The 14,463-nt window shown below is 35.8% G+C and overlaps 1 protein-coding gene across 1 annotated transcript in view; it reads right to left on the bottom strand.

The window, feature by feature from the left end:
- Positions 1–14,463, bottom strand: part of LOC106111743 — a 38,332-nt gene that overhangs the window by 8,683 nt on the left and 15,186 nt on the right. The window contains exons 4-6 of the mRNA XM_013293887.1: positions 9,254–9,382; positions 6,261–6,431; positions 5,898–6,063 (exon numbers count right to left, since the gene is read on the bottom strand). Of these exons, the coding sequence (XP_013149341.1) occupies positions 5,898–6,063; positions 6,261–6,431; positions 9,254–9,382 (466 nt within the window). The remainder of the gene's footprint in view (positions 1–5,897; positions 6,064–6,260; positions 6,432–9,253; positions 9,383–14,463) is intronic.

Here is a 14,463-nt window from a genome sequence, read left to right as displayed (position 1 = left end):
GTTTATGTATAAATCTATCTTATCAATTGATTAAGTGCTCTAAGATATATAAATCATTGGTGTTGACACTTGGCATATATTTGCAAATGACAAAGGCGTCTAATAAATAAATTGTTACTCTCAGTCACTATTATCTATCTATACTAAAATAATAAAGCGTAAACACACACTTCTTTGTTGCCGAAGATGTCAACAATCACAGCTATTATTCGAATAACTATTTTTTTTTAATAAAAAGCCCTATACTCACGTCTCGCTTTAGGCTATTATTTTCACGCCGTTAAACTTAGCGGTAAATGTTTTGGACAAAAACCCTAATGAGAGAAAGAGACCATAAGTTGTTGCCAACATCAAGGAAGCAAGGTTGCTATGGTTTGACATCATGTCATGTCATTTTGACATTTGCAATTGATAAATTGACACATGTGAACAATAAAATGTTTTTTTTTTATAATTTCATGCGGATGAAGTCGCATGGGAACGGCTAGTCGTTTATATACTTTGTATTTTTTAAAATTAAGTACAAAAGTTTCACCTTATCAAGTTTTTATTATTAACTCCCATGTTCTAGTACATTTAATTAACTTCGTATTTAATCTCTTTATTTTGGATCATAAACTAACTTTTACTTAAACTAAAATTGAAATTGCGAACGTAATGAAAAGAAACAATTGCCAAATCAATAAATCTTTATTGACGATATCAAATCATGGGGCTGGGCTAATGGTCGCGATGATCAGTTGGAGAGGAGCCAGCACTAACGAGTTAACGTGTGATTAAATGTTACTTTCGTTTAACTGACGTAATAACACGTGCAGTGAGACTTGTCCTGAACAGAATGAAGACTAACGAATGCTTCAATTGAGAAATCGTTTTACAGGTTTCTTTTTTAGAAATAAGAGAGGTAAATTATGAATCTGAAAGGATTGTTATATATTATAAGGTGGCAAACGAGCAACCTGAATCCACCGAAATGGAAAGCGACCACTGCCCATAAAAATCCGCAATTGCAGATGCGTTGCGTTGACGGAGGAGGAGACGCACATTTCCCCTTCCTATACGTCTCCTACATCGTCCTTAAGAAAAGGGTGGAAAGGGAAAAGGACTAAAATTAGGCCTCCAGGATATTCAACACTGGTCTTGTTTTTTTTACATAGTTAAAAGGGAAAACAATCGGTTCACTTTTTAAGATATCACAGATAAATGTAGACATCTTTACTACCAGGAAAACAGCAGATTGCCGGCGTTGGAGAAATAGTTTAAAGTTATAGTTAGACTTAGAAACAATAATTTCATTTTTAAAATTATAAACTAGTACATTTTGCTAAATTTACCGCACTATTGCATATATTTCTCTCAATATGTCAGTCGGAATTTGTGTCAAATAAATTAGTCCATCCGGTTCACAGATGTTATTACTAAAATTCGGTAAATTATTTATTTACATAACTAGTTTTCTGTGTTATTCTAGCTCACAGCAATATACGTCAAAATATCTTAAATACGTAGCTTACTAATGGTTCCAATTCGATATCAGTTTTCAGTGGTTCACTTTCTTGGAAAAAATAGTAGTAACTTATTGCTGTATCAAAACGGTAGGTTAAATTCGCTTTTTCAATAAAAAACTTAAACAAATGTCAACTTTTACAGAAGACGGCATTCGTTTGATATTGATTTTGTTTACGTAAAACGTAACGTTAAATGATAAATAGGTTATTTCCTTTTTTTACTAAGTTTAATATAAATCTAGTCTTTGTTTATAAACTTTATATACTTACTTAAAACAATATACTTACAACGCAATCCCATCGGTAGCATTATAGTTGTAAATACAAAGTCGCACCCAGCTCACATAAACCAGAGTATTTTGCTACGAGTTTGTATGTTAAACGTAAATAAATTTAGAGCAAGTACCTTGACATATTACGTTGAGTAAACTCGTGCAGTTTGTGAAGTCGTATTTAGAAAATTATTGTCGTTCCATTCATTTGGTACTGGACGTAAAGAACTAATTTCATTGCCTTTAAATTTTACAGAGTTACATGGTATAAACTTGTTATGATACGAATTAGCCAACCAAATGAAATATACTCGTATTTAACATAAATAATTAAGTTACATAAAGACACCTAAGGATCAAGTCCTGGCGGAGTCTAAGTTAGAAGTTATTGGTCAACCACGCTGTACCAATGCAAGTTGATTTTGTACATTCATTTGAATTTGTCTGTAGATATATCAAATTTGTACCACGATATTTAAGAGTCCGTTGCTTAAAACTTATAAGAACAAATTAGGTGAACAATATTGCGCCTTTGTTACTTTAATTTTGATGTACATACGAGTTAATTCGACCTTTAACTCTTATTTGAGTTTGATGGCTTTATCTCAATTCAGATCGCATTGAATATGACAAACATTTACCGAGCTTTTTCCCACAGAATGTTTGGCAGCTTTTCGTGAAAAACATCAAAGATATTTGGCTAATTTATATTGCTTTTAACATTATTGAGCATTCGTAGGTATTTAATTTATTAATATTAATCCCTCAAGCCTCGGAAAATTACTTTTCAATATGAATTTTCATAACACCGCACGTGCTTCGCGTAATGATTCAGTATATGAAGATATTTCAGCACCTTTTAGAAAGATTATAGTGGTGAAAGAAATTCCGAATTTCAAAAAATAGGAATAGCTCCTCTTGGTGGTCTGAAGGTTGTTTTGTTAATTATTTTTCAAGTGTATGCAATACTGAATACTTTTAACAAAACTGTTTCATAGCTATCCTCTAGCGTACTTATTCGAATTACATAACGATCAACGCTGAAGCGTTATATATTTCGCACGCATTACTCGACGTATGATAGTTAATTTAAATAGAAAAATTAAAGTGGCATTAAGATATAAATAGCCATCGATTCTTCGACATCAAAGTAGGTCAAGGTCATCCAACGTGTCTCAAAGATGTACAGCATACGGTGTTCAGCGGCGTCAGCGCACAGAATATCGACCGCCTACGCGCTGCCCGAAATAGACCAGACAAGATCTTGAAACACTACACCGTTTGCAACGCCAAAAGTACTAGCTAACAGCATACCTGAGTAGTATACCTGGCTAGGTATGCTTCGTTCGATGATGAGTGCACAGTCAAGGTCACAGGTCACAAACACAGTCACACACTTCACTCGGGCGAGTGGTCGGGGCGCGGGATGGTCGCGGGCGCGGTTGCCGGTCGACTGTCGGCTCCAGCGGCGCGGACACTGCGGGCTATACTTAGCTCGGTGGCGGCAGGACGCACCACGGCTGTCGTGACGTCGCCGCAAGGCCGTGTCGACACAACAAACCTTGGGGTGTCCTCGTCGGGGGTGAAGTGCTATGTCTATTGTCTGTTATTCTCTAATGTCATTTGTTTTGGCGTAGGAAGACCGCTCGATTGTAAGACAAGACTTGCCCGTATAGTTGATTGGATATTAGACTGGTAGAGACCAAAATTCAAAAAGTAACGTTGCAGCCTAAATTGAATAAGTGAACTGAAGTAAAGCAAATCTTTGCAACGGAAAATAAGCTCATAATATTTGGCAAAAGTACTTTTAGTTATTCATTTTGATATTAAAATGAGCTATAACAGTCCTTTTAATTACGATTCACACAACTGGAAATAGACAATAATGCGTATTTATTTATGGAGTTGAGTCAGAGACAACGCGTGTCCGCTAGGGGGTGCGTAGGCCTGTTCACTGACGCCTGAGTTCCCACTCACATTCTGAATGGGTTTCTCATTTTCAAATGCTAAGAATTTTCTATGTAACATACAATTTTTCTACTAATAATCCATAGTTGTTTTTATTTCTCTAACCACAGCATAGAAAAAACTGTTATAATTTCATTATTTACTATCAAAATAATGGCGCAATCTTATGAAGGTGTAAAAATGAGAATTTCTCATTTTGTTTAAGAAAACAGCTGTTTTTAATACGTCAGTTTTTTACGGTAAGTAGAGTATAGCCGTGGGACCTTTCCTTCGTAGCACTTGCTACGATTTTCTGTAGCTTGTACTTACTGACTATGACGAGTATTGTCCTTAATTTTTTTTTATTTACCAAGCAACTGTACGATATTACATTATTGTTCTGCTCACTCTCTTTCAATATAATATGGTATATCCTTCTCCGAGCGTTACAGAAGTAACTACAAACTTTAGATGACACTTACTTGTTTTCCAAAAAACTCTAAGCAGTATATTGGAAAACAAGTAAGTGCAAAACTCTAGTTTTATTATATAAATAAAATAAATAGCAAATAACACTTTTATAATTCGCCTTTCTGTGAATCGCAACCAAAAAACCAATTCTTGTATCAGTTATTGCTGTTTCTAGCTGTAATATTTTTCACTTAGTAAAAACACTTTTCAATTGATGACGTAGTCTCTAACATTGCTAACAATTGGCATTGCTCCACTCCACGCAAACACATGTACGTTTCTCCTAATTACCTGTGTCAGAGCGTCCGCAGTTTGCTAATCTGACACCTTGAGCACTACTCACTGACCTTCCTTACCAAATAATACATTTAAGAACGTTTACATTTACAATATTACCTTAAAAAAAGAAATCTATCCAGTATACAAGTGATTTTTTTATCTAGATAAAATTACGTAATTATTTTTAGTCCCTTTCCCTTTTCTTAAGAGGAAAGGATGGGAAGGAAAAGTGGATTTGACGGTGGAGGTGACGCATAGGAAGGAGAAATATCCTCTTTATGTCCGTCTCCTCCTCCATCAATAAAGGGTAGGCAACGCTGCAATTGCGGATGTTTATGGGCAGCGGTCGCTTTCCATTTCGGTGGATTCAGGCCGCTTGCTCGTTTGCCACCTTATATTATAAAAAAAAACGTAGTTACTATAACTTTAGATAAATGTAACCTTGTTTTCGGAATTAGTTAAATACAACACTCATATGAGTAGAGTATTTAAGTTTTTATTAAAGCGTTTTTTTAATTAGATGTTGCTGGCGACTTCATCCGCGTTGTATTAAAAAAAAATAAGTAAACAAATAAAAAAGTAGTAAAAAAATAGCCTATGTTACTCAGTGATAGGTTAATTTTGAGTTAAAAATATAACTCTTTCCTCTTTATAATATTGGTATGGATGTATGAAATAAAACGCGTTATGAACGATTACATGACATAACAGCTTTTACATGCAATTTGACGATTCCCGTTATTGCTACGTTTTCAGGTTATAGCCGTTTAGCTTTTATTATAATTGCTGAGGAAACTCGATTGCCCTCGATATGACGGCAATAAGGCGGCAATTGACAGGGATCATACGGCGCGCGCGGGGACTATTCTAGTATTTGGCCACCTGCCTAGAATTCGACCGGCGCCCGCGCATAGACGGCTACGACATTTCTGAGCGGTCTCCCTCGTAGGAGAAATGCTGTGTCTATATTTTACAGCAGGCAAAAAGAGATAAAAAGGATATTTTTATAATTACTGAACTAAATTGTTTTATAACATCGTAATTTATGAATACATTTTACTTCTATTTTAGTATTAACAATATTTTAATTCAAAACATTGTATTAATTTAACATCAAAGTTCCAAAATTAATTTGTCCGAAACATTACAAAAAAGTGGTTTATAAACTGTTCAATTTAACAGACAGTAATAGACATCTAGTGGTGCATTTTGAAATCAACAAGAGATTATACAATCATTTTCACGAAATAAAACATGTTTACACGCATAGATGTCGCTAATATTCTGGCTTCACCTAAGAGACTTTAGTTTCTAACAGAGAGTATAGGTGGCGCTAATGTTAATTACGTCCGTGACTAAAATATTCATATCGTTATTACGATTGTGGATGATTTTGAAACAAAACGGAACACAAACTGACCTGGAAGTATTTGTTAACGACAGGGTCTGTGGCAAGCAGGCGTTGCGCGCGCGGTTCGTCTCGGCAGTAGGCGGCGTGCTTGTCGAATTCTCGTTCCATGCGAAGCAGAGCGCGGCCCAGCAGCCGTGGTTCACTCGCGTAGTACTTCAGACCCTCCAATAAGGCGCTACATCACGGAAAACGGGAAAGCAAACATTTCTATTAAGGCTTTATAGACTATAATTTATGATGAGTAACCTATTGCAAAACAATTTTTGCATAGGCTTACTAAGACGTTGATGGGTTTAAAAATAGTAAGCGCAAGTTAAAGAAGAATAAACGAAAGTTTACGTCTATACATACGGCATAAAGGGTAATACATACGTGTTATGGAACTCGCAGATCTGCCTGAAGTTTGAGAAGAGCAGTTCTCGATTGTCGAACACTGTCTTGGGTGTGTGTGCCTTGTCCAGCGGGCGCATGTAGCGCGCCGCCACTTGCCGCATGTCACGCCCGAACTCCTCCTCCGTTTCTATCAGCTCTCGGACCACCGCCCTGACATACAGACACATTCATATATTGTAACTGTAGCCCCTCTGGTATTGCTGATAGATCACCACGGTTTTCCGGCTGATCATTTGCTTCCCTTTAATAAGACAACACTTTCTTAGTGTATATATCTTATCATGAACCTATCCCAATCTTTTTAGTTAAATAATTATGACTGTGGTAAGAGTACAACTGTAATTCAATACTAACCTAACGCATTTGAATGTAAGCGTTTCTTAAATTATTAGTTCTATGAATAGTGACTAACAAACAATAAATTTGAGTGCCATTAAGAATATTTGATAGGGCTATAATTCAAACCGATAATTAACTATTACGTAGGTGCAAAGTGGTCGTATTTCATACTATATTATCGCTCCTGACAGTCATTTAATCTCACTTAATAATTAATTGGATTTAACCATCATTTGCAGCTCTATGTCCCAGGCATTGTAAAAGTGTTGTGAAGATTTGCTTTGTTTGAATTCAAAAATAAATAATGATATTGCATAATTTTCCGTTACTTCCTAATATTAGGATTTGTGTACTTAAGAAGCAGACTGAACACAAATTATAAACCTCTGATTTTAATAGTTGGTTGCATCTTTTCTCTACCAATAAATTCAAAGATCTGCGAAGTAGAAGGTTAACATATTTACAGTTATTTTAGTAATTTGCGGAGATTTTGTGCATTAGCAATTACCTTGTGATTTGCCAAAGTGCTTCATGTGACAAAACGAGGATCAATCTTGTCACCTGTTAGCCTGTCGCCTGTCATTTTGTCACTACTATACACGATTAATTTGGTGTCAATTGTCAATTACAAAGTATGTTGTTTTGGTTACCTTGATGCGATTGATGGATCGATATTCTTAATTATATTTAAAACTGAAAGAAAAATGTATAAAAACTCAAGTTTCTATCTATGCACTAGTTTTTTTTTAATTTTCGATTTCTAACTTTAGCTCTTATTTTGTCTTATTTTTCGTCTGACGTCTAAAAGTAAAACATTATCCACGAAATTAACACATAATGCAGAAAAACGCACGAATTTATTTCCAAAATGGCCGCCCTGTATATCATTCTGCTGACGCAGGTGACAATTATTAACGAGCTTCGTAATTCAGGTACGAATACGTGGAAATAAAACCAAAAGGAATTGTTTCATATGTTTAAAACTAATATGAGACTCAAATATGACAAGGGTTGTCTTTCGTCATTAACCTTTCATATTAAATTAAATATTTTTTGTGACTTTTGAATGACATTACTAAATATTAACCTTTAAAACATATATTATAAATGCAAAAGTTTAGACGGACGGATGTCTGTTCGAGTTTGTAGCCTAAACGGCTGAACGGATTTCGATGAAACTCGGTAGATGTATTTCAACCCTCTCGGGCGCCCTTGAATCGGAATGCTAAACGCGTATCGAGTGACAGCCCAAGCCGAGGTCCCCTCTCGGGGGCCCTTGTGTCTATTCACTCCATGGAGCATCCACCGAAGCGGTCTAGGAGCTCGGTGGCCTCCCGATCCGGTAATAATAACGAAGTAACAGCTCGTGCCGAGGCTCCTGAGGGAGCCCTCGAGCTTAGTTACTCATAAACGAGGTTTAGGCTAAGCGCCATCTGCGCTCGGCCACCTCAAGCCCGGTGAATCTGTAAATGCCGTTTCAAGGCAAACAGTGGCTATTCAGTCCCAAAAAAAAATCGGTAGATGTAGAGGATAGTCTGGAAGAACACATACGCAAACCTTTATTTTCTTTAATTCAACGCGGACGGATGCGGAAGAAATGTAGTTATCTACATTCAAATATGTACATGATGCATTCCATTGCAGCAGTGAGGTTTATGACGCACAATTTATACCGTTATGCGTTTCCTGAATGTCAACGTTGACTCATTAACAAGGTACTTACAGGTCAGTGGATAGAAATTAATGACGCATACAAATATCATGCAACGGAAATAGCAAACATCTGCCAATGTGCAAACCTAATCTTTATAGAAGAATTAGTGACTAACCAATACAAGTGAAACAAGAAAATATACCATAATAATTTTCTCTTTATAATTTCTGGAACACAAACTGCTAGACACTGGCAATTCTAGATAGAGTAAGGAGGAGGGAGGGAAGTTGTCCGTAGAGGATCGTAAACTATAAAATACATATAAAGCCTCTCTGTATGTAACAATTTCAACTGCCAATCAAATACAATATCATGTTACGAATGCTCATTAAGGCTCGTCATTTCAGTCATCAGCAGCTTATTAACTGCTTGAAACTCTCCGTGTACAGCATCCTTAACATATTACATGTATAATTATGGTGGTGTAAAAAGTATTTTAGCATATTTTGAGCGGTATTTACGTCCAAAGTTCTGGTATTCGAGTCGTTAATCCATCGTCACGGTGTTTATTTTACACACCAATATATTACGTTTAGAATATTCAGAGCAGTTCCAAGTAAATAAAAGATTCCAGGCGTCATAAATCATGTCTATGGAAAGCCAAGCGATGGGCAGTATATTGCCAGTGGGTTTATGAGGCAATTAAGTATGTTGGCGTAGCAGAATGTTATGTGCCACTGGTTGGCATTTTCACGGCGGAATCGTTGACCGTTTCAATAACCGTCGGTCGTTTAATAAGAGGCATATAACTAATGATAGCTTTGTAACTGTATTATACGTTGAAACAAATGAAAGTAATGAGAATAGTATACCATAGGACGGAATAAAAGTAACAAACAAAATCAGAAACCACAGCCCGAATAGCGAGTCCACAAGTGACTCTATGTTAAAGGGGGAAGTGTGACTTTGTTAGACTTACTGCCTCCTGGCGGCGATGGCTATCTGATCAGCTTCAGGACGCTTCTCCTTGAGCAGGCTGGCGGGCACCCAGCCCTGGCGAGTGCGCAACTGCCCCTCTTGAACGTCCTCCACCACGCGCACAAGCCATCTGAAACACAAGAACAATCATAAATTACAAACATGAAAGTGATTTGTAAAGAACTTCAAGTGAAGACCCTGGGATCTCAGAAAACATGTATGATTTTTTTCTGGGTTATCGATTTCAGGTAAGACACATATAAAGGGGAATTTTTTTGTTTTTGAGCGTTTTCTTCTCCGTCGATTAAAAGTTGGTAAGTCATCTGCAAGGTGGTTGTCGCTTGCTGTTTTGCCACCTTGTATTACAAAAAAGTTTTTGAAGTAATAGTGTAAGAGGTCAAAGAACAACATCTTTTTTAGTTTTAAAAATATATTGTTGAACTAGTTTCGTAATGTTCTACAATAATAAAAATTAAAGAGACATGAAGTACAAAGCGAGTTATCTTTCATCAAAAAGATTTAGTTCATCGTACATCATAAAGCGGCGAGCGCTTTTATCGTCGGGGACATACGTTTTCATTATCCGATGAATATTTGTATCGGGTACAGTCACGAAAATAGGTCGACATTAATGTTCATCGGAAAATCAGTATAACAAAAAAGGTCGTGTACTTTGAAAACAAAAGATTACTTAAAACAGACGGTCCATTTTAAACACGTAATTTTACATTGAGTACAAGCAAGTACAAAGCATTGTTACGTTTGTATTTTAAAGAAGACTCAAAGACGTAAAGCTTGAAAACTCAAAGCAGTAATCGAACGAACATAAATTCACCTGACATCGTTACTAAGATCTATCGGAATTGAAAGTCTGGGTAGAAAACGATTGTTCTTTACAACGTACATAAATCACAGCACACGGTCGGCGACCCGGTGAGTTATTTTCTACTACCAACGAAGTCTGTTAATAGATTTACATTAACTGAAGGATACTTGATATGTATATACAGATTTTTTTCTTCCAAGGAAATCGTAAGGACGCTTGTATTGTCCAAGAGTTTTGAAATAAAAAACAATAGCGTTACAAATATATTTTAGAGCGCACATAATCAAATTGTATGGTTTATTTATATATATTTTAAAAGTAAAATTTGAATGATTTTAAAATTTCCACTTCAAATTGAGCAACAAATCTTTTGGCATATTTTTACGATCAATGTACTACAGCAGAATACATATGTCAACATCAAGATGTGAATTTATTGTGCTTGTGGATAGGACTTGTGAAATAATTCACTACATTGCTCTGAATTAGAATTTTTTATAATCATACTAATATTATTGTTAGTTAAATTAAAAAGCGAAAGTTTAGATGGATGGATGTTTGTTAAAGTTTGTAGCCTAAATGGCTGAACGGATCTTGATGAAATTTGGCATAGACGTAGAAGATAGTCTGGAAGAACACACAGGCTACTCAGTTTAGTTTTTTTTAATTCCACGCAGACGGAGTCGCGGGCGAAAGCTAGTTCTATTATATTTGTAATGAGTTTTTGCAATATTTATCATCTACTAAGTCTGAAAAAATATTATTAATATTAAGTCTTCATGTAAATTTACATTTACAAGCTTTTTCCGGCGACTTGGTTCTCGCGGATTAAAAAAAAATAATATGTATCCTTGTCCATATGTAAACGTTAAAACAAAAATTCTTAACCGTTGACAAAATGGCGAAAACAAGCATTAGACAATATAAAGGTTTTTAGAGATTGCAAAGTCCAACTAGCCGTGGTTAGGCAACAAAATGGCAGTAAAATCTATACAAAGCAGCACGATTGAGTTTGTTTACGTTAGTGCGATATTATGAGATGTTGCAACCGGGGAGCAGACCCGTCGGCTCCAAACGCAACAGCTGTCAGAATGAAGACTACAGAAATAAACCACACGACGAAGCAATATTGAAATCATATTGATTTTTGATCACTTTGTTATCGAACAAAAACAATAAATTTCCCAAACAAGATTTGAATAAAGTCTCAGTAAACTTTCTAATATGGACCGTGAATACAATGTCGTTATAGTTTAAAGAAATTAATCCGTAAACTAAGTAGAGAAAAAAAAAACCGTTTAATTAAACTCGCTTCTCTCTTTTATTAAATCCAAAACATTGTATCAAATACGACGAGAATAAGAACATTTTTATACCCTTCAAAATATTAGCAACCAATATGGAAAGATGAGTTACCCAAAAGTTGCATTTCAAGTGATGACAGGTGGTGCATAATGTCGTCAAAACATTTCAATAATTCTGAAACATATTTAACCTTTATGCATATGATCCAACGAAAGACATGGATATTCGAATAAAGTGGGTCATCTGACGTCAAATATCTGACGATCCTCTTTTTGATAAACAGCTTAATGTATATTTTATGTTTAATATATAATTTCATATCGCTATAAAGTTATTCTCGTTGAATGGCTGTCGTTAACCTCTAAGCTGAAGTTTGTAAAAAAGTTCATTTTTGTTCTAAAAATAAGATGTACAAAACTTTTTATGTAATAAGAATGCCTTAAATGCTACCATTTTACGGTTTTTTTTACGGCAAACAAGCCAGCAAGCCACTTGAATCCGCCAAATTGGCGAAGTGACCACTGCTCATAGACATTGCGTTGCCTACCATTAAGTGACGGAGGAGACGCCCATAAGAGGATGTTTCCCCTTCCTATGCGCCTCCTCCACCTTGAAATCCACTTCCTCATCCAATCCTTTCCTTATAAAAAAAAGGTTGGAACGGGAAAGGGACTAAAATTGGGCCACCGGCACCACACTCATCAGACAAAATGCGGAATCGCTCCCAATTCACGCCTGTCTTCTGTGTGTTTGTGGTATTTCACCGGGCGAGTCGATCCATTCGTGCGAAGATGTTAAAGCGGGCTATGTCTGGAAGAATACATATCATACTTATTAACTTTTTTTTTATTTTGTCCGGAAGGAGTCGCGAGTGATAGTTAGTTTATGTATAAAATCTTTAACTCCATAAAGCACGCGACGTGACGTGCGTGACGTGTCTCGCACGTTGACGCGGGACATGACAGCGCGACGTAACTAGAACACTTCCTGAAATGTGAATTTTTAACGAGAATAGGTCGCGATACTGACAATGTAAGTAGGGGTCAATGAACTTGCGGTCTTAGATTGACAGCTTCTGAAGATCAAAGATTTAAAATACTGCCAATGACTCTAAAATTGTATAATAAATCATTCTAGATACTCCTAGAACTTACAGCTATAAGCAGCATTAAGATGTTAAAAATTAATTAGAAAACTAGCTGTTGCCCACGACTTCGTCTACGCAATATTAAGCTTGTAATATGACCGTCTATGTCAGCTACCCTTCAGTAAAATTGGGGTCGAAATCGGCCCAGCGAAATCGGAGATTGTCCGGAACAAACGCGGCATGCGGACAAACAGACAAAAAAAAATTAAATCCCATTTTTGTTAACGCTACGCAACGTTTTGGCAACGCAAATACATCATCTTCCAGAAATCTGGAATTTTTCTTTTAAAAGTACAAACAGACAGTCCCATTTTATTACATGTATAGATAGATATAGATTATCAAGCGGTTGTTTGTAAAACTTTGAATCCGTGAAACTATTTCCTCCAGTTTTTAAGATCAACCGATTAACACCATTTAAAATTGCAACAGCATTATAGGTTATTGCCGGCGCCGGACTAGAATTATAATTTCAATAATAAACAATCCAGAATAAACCTCGATAATCCAAACAATGTGGAAATAATGCTTACAATAGATTTAAAATCAGGACATGTGTTCTAACTTTGTCTTATCTAATATTCTTTTTAGAAAAAATAAAGACTTGTAATAGGGATAAACAATCAATGTAAATCGATTGGAATGGCCTTCCAACAGTGGACGACATACGCTGATAATAATGAAATCACTAATGAATGGCTGAGGGCTAAAGTAGGTATTTGTAGAAAGTCAGTTTCCAAATGTTTTCGAGTTATCGAAAGCAGATAATAGAATCGCAAAGACAATATATGTGAAGCTATCACAATAGTAAAGGCTACAGTTTCCGCAACTTCATAATTTGCACGGTCATTTTTTTAGCAATGTTTTCGTTTATATCAATGACTAGCTGTTCCCATGCGACTTCATCCGCATGAAATTATTAAAATTTCATTTTATTGTTCACATTTGTTTTAAAATAGCAAATGTCAAGTTGGCAGCAAACTTATGGTCTCTTTTCCACATTAGGGTTTTTATCCAAAATATTTGCCTCCTAAGTTCAAAGGCGTGAAAATATATAGCCTAAAGCGTGACGTACGAGTAAGTGTAGGGCGGCTTATTAAAAAAGGAATCATTCAAAAATATGCTGACATCTTAGGCAACAAAGAAGTGTGTGTTTACGCTTTATTATAATATAAATTTATTATAATATAAAAAGCTATATATTCAACAAGACTGAAAAAAAGATCTCTATCGAGGTGATTCATCAAGTTCATTTCATATTATAATTTTATTTGGAGGTGAGATGTCTTTAGATTTGGTTACTAATAACACTTCCACTGAGTAGTATGCCAGAAAGGGAGGGTCACCTCTCAATTAACAAATTCACCTTGATTGATTTATATTTAAAGTATACTAGAAATAAATACACTCAATGATGCGCAGTCAAATTTCTAATTATCATTTTCACATCTTTATTAAAAAAAGAAATTACGTTACTGTTATTCTACGTTACTTTTATTACAAAAGTTTTTATAGATAAGTGGAAGAATTAACTTTCAAAAGTAAAACTACGAAAAGAAAGTAGAGGTTATGGCGGTAAATTAAGACACGGTCTTCACCACGTTCATAAATACAGTACACATATACAGAAAACAGGCGTGAAGTGAGAGCAATTCCGCGTTTCGTTTGATGAGTATGGTGCCGGAGGCTTAATTTTAGTCTCTTTCTATTTTCACCCTTTTCTTAAGAGGAAAGTATGGGAAGGTAGAGTGGATTTGACGGTGGAGAAGATGCATAAGGGAAAATGTCCTTTTTATGTGCGTCGTAGGCAACGCATCTGCAATTGCGGATGTTTATGGGCAGCGATCGCTTTCCATTTCGGTGGATTCAAGTGGCAGCTTGCTCGTTTGCCACCTTATATTACAAAAAAAATCTTTAGTCTTCTTATATAAAA

This window comes from Papilio polytes, unplaced genomic scaffold (assembly GCF_000836215.1).
Source record: "Papilio polytes unplaced genomic scaffold, Ppol_1.0 DF824146.1, whole genome shotgun sequence".
Classification (NCBI taxonomy): domain Eukaryota; kingdom Metazoa; phylum Arthropoda; class Insecta; order Lepidoptera; family Papilionidae; genus Papilio; species Papilio polytes.
Note: the sequence above shows the minus strand (reverse complement) of the source record. Positions and strands in the feature narration are given on the sequence as shown.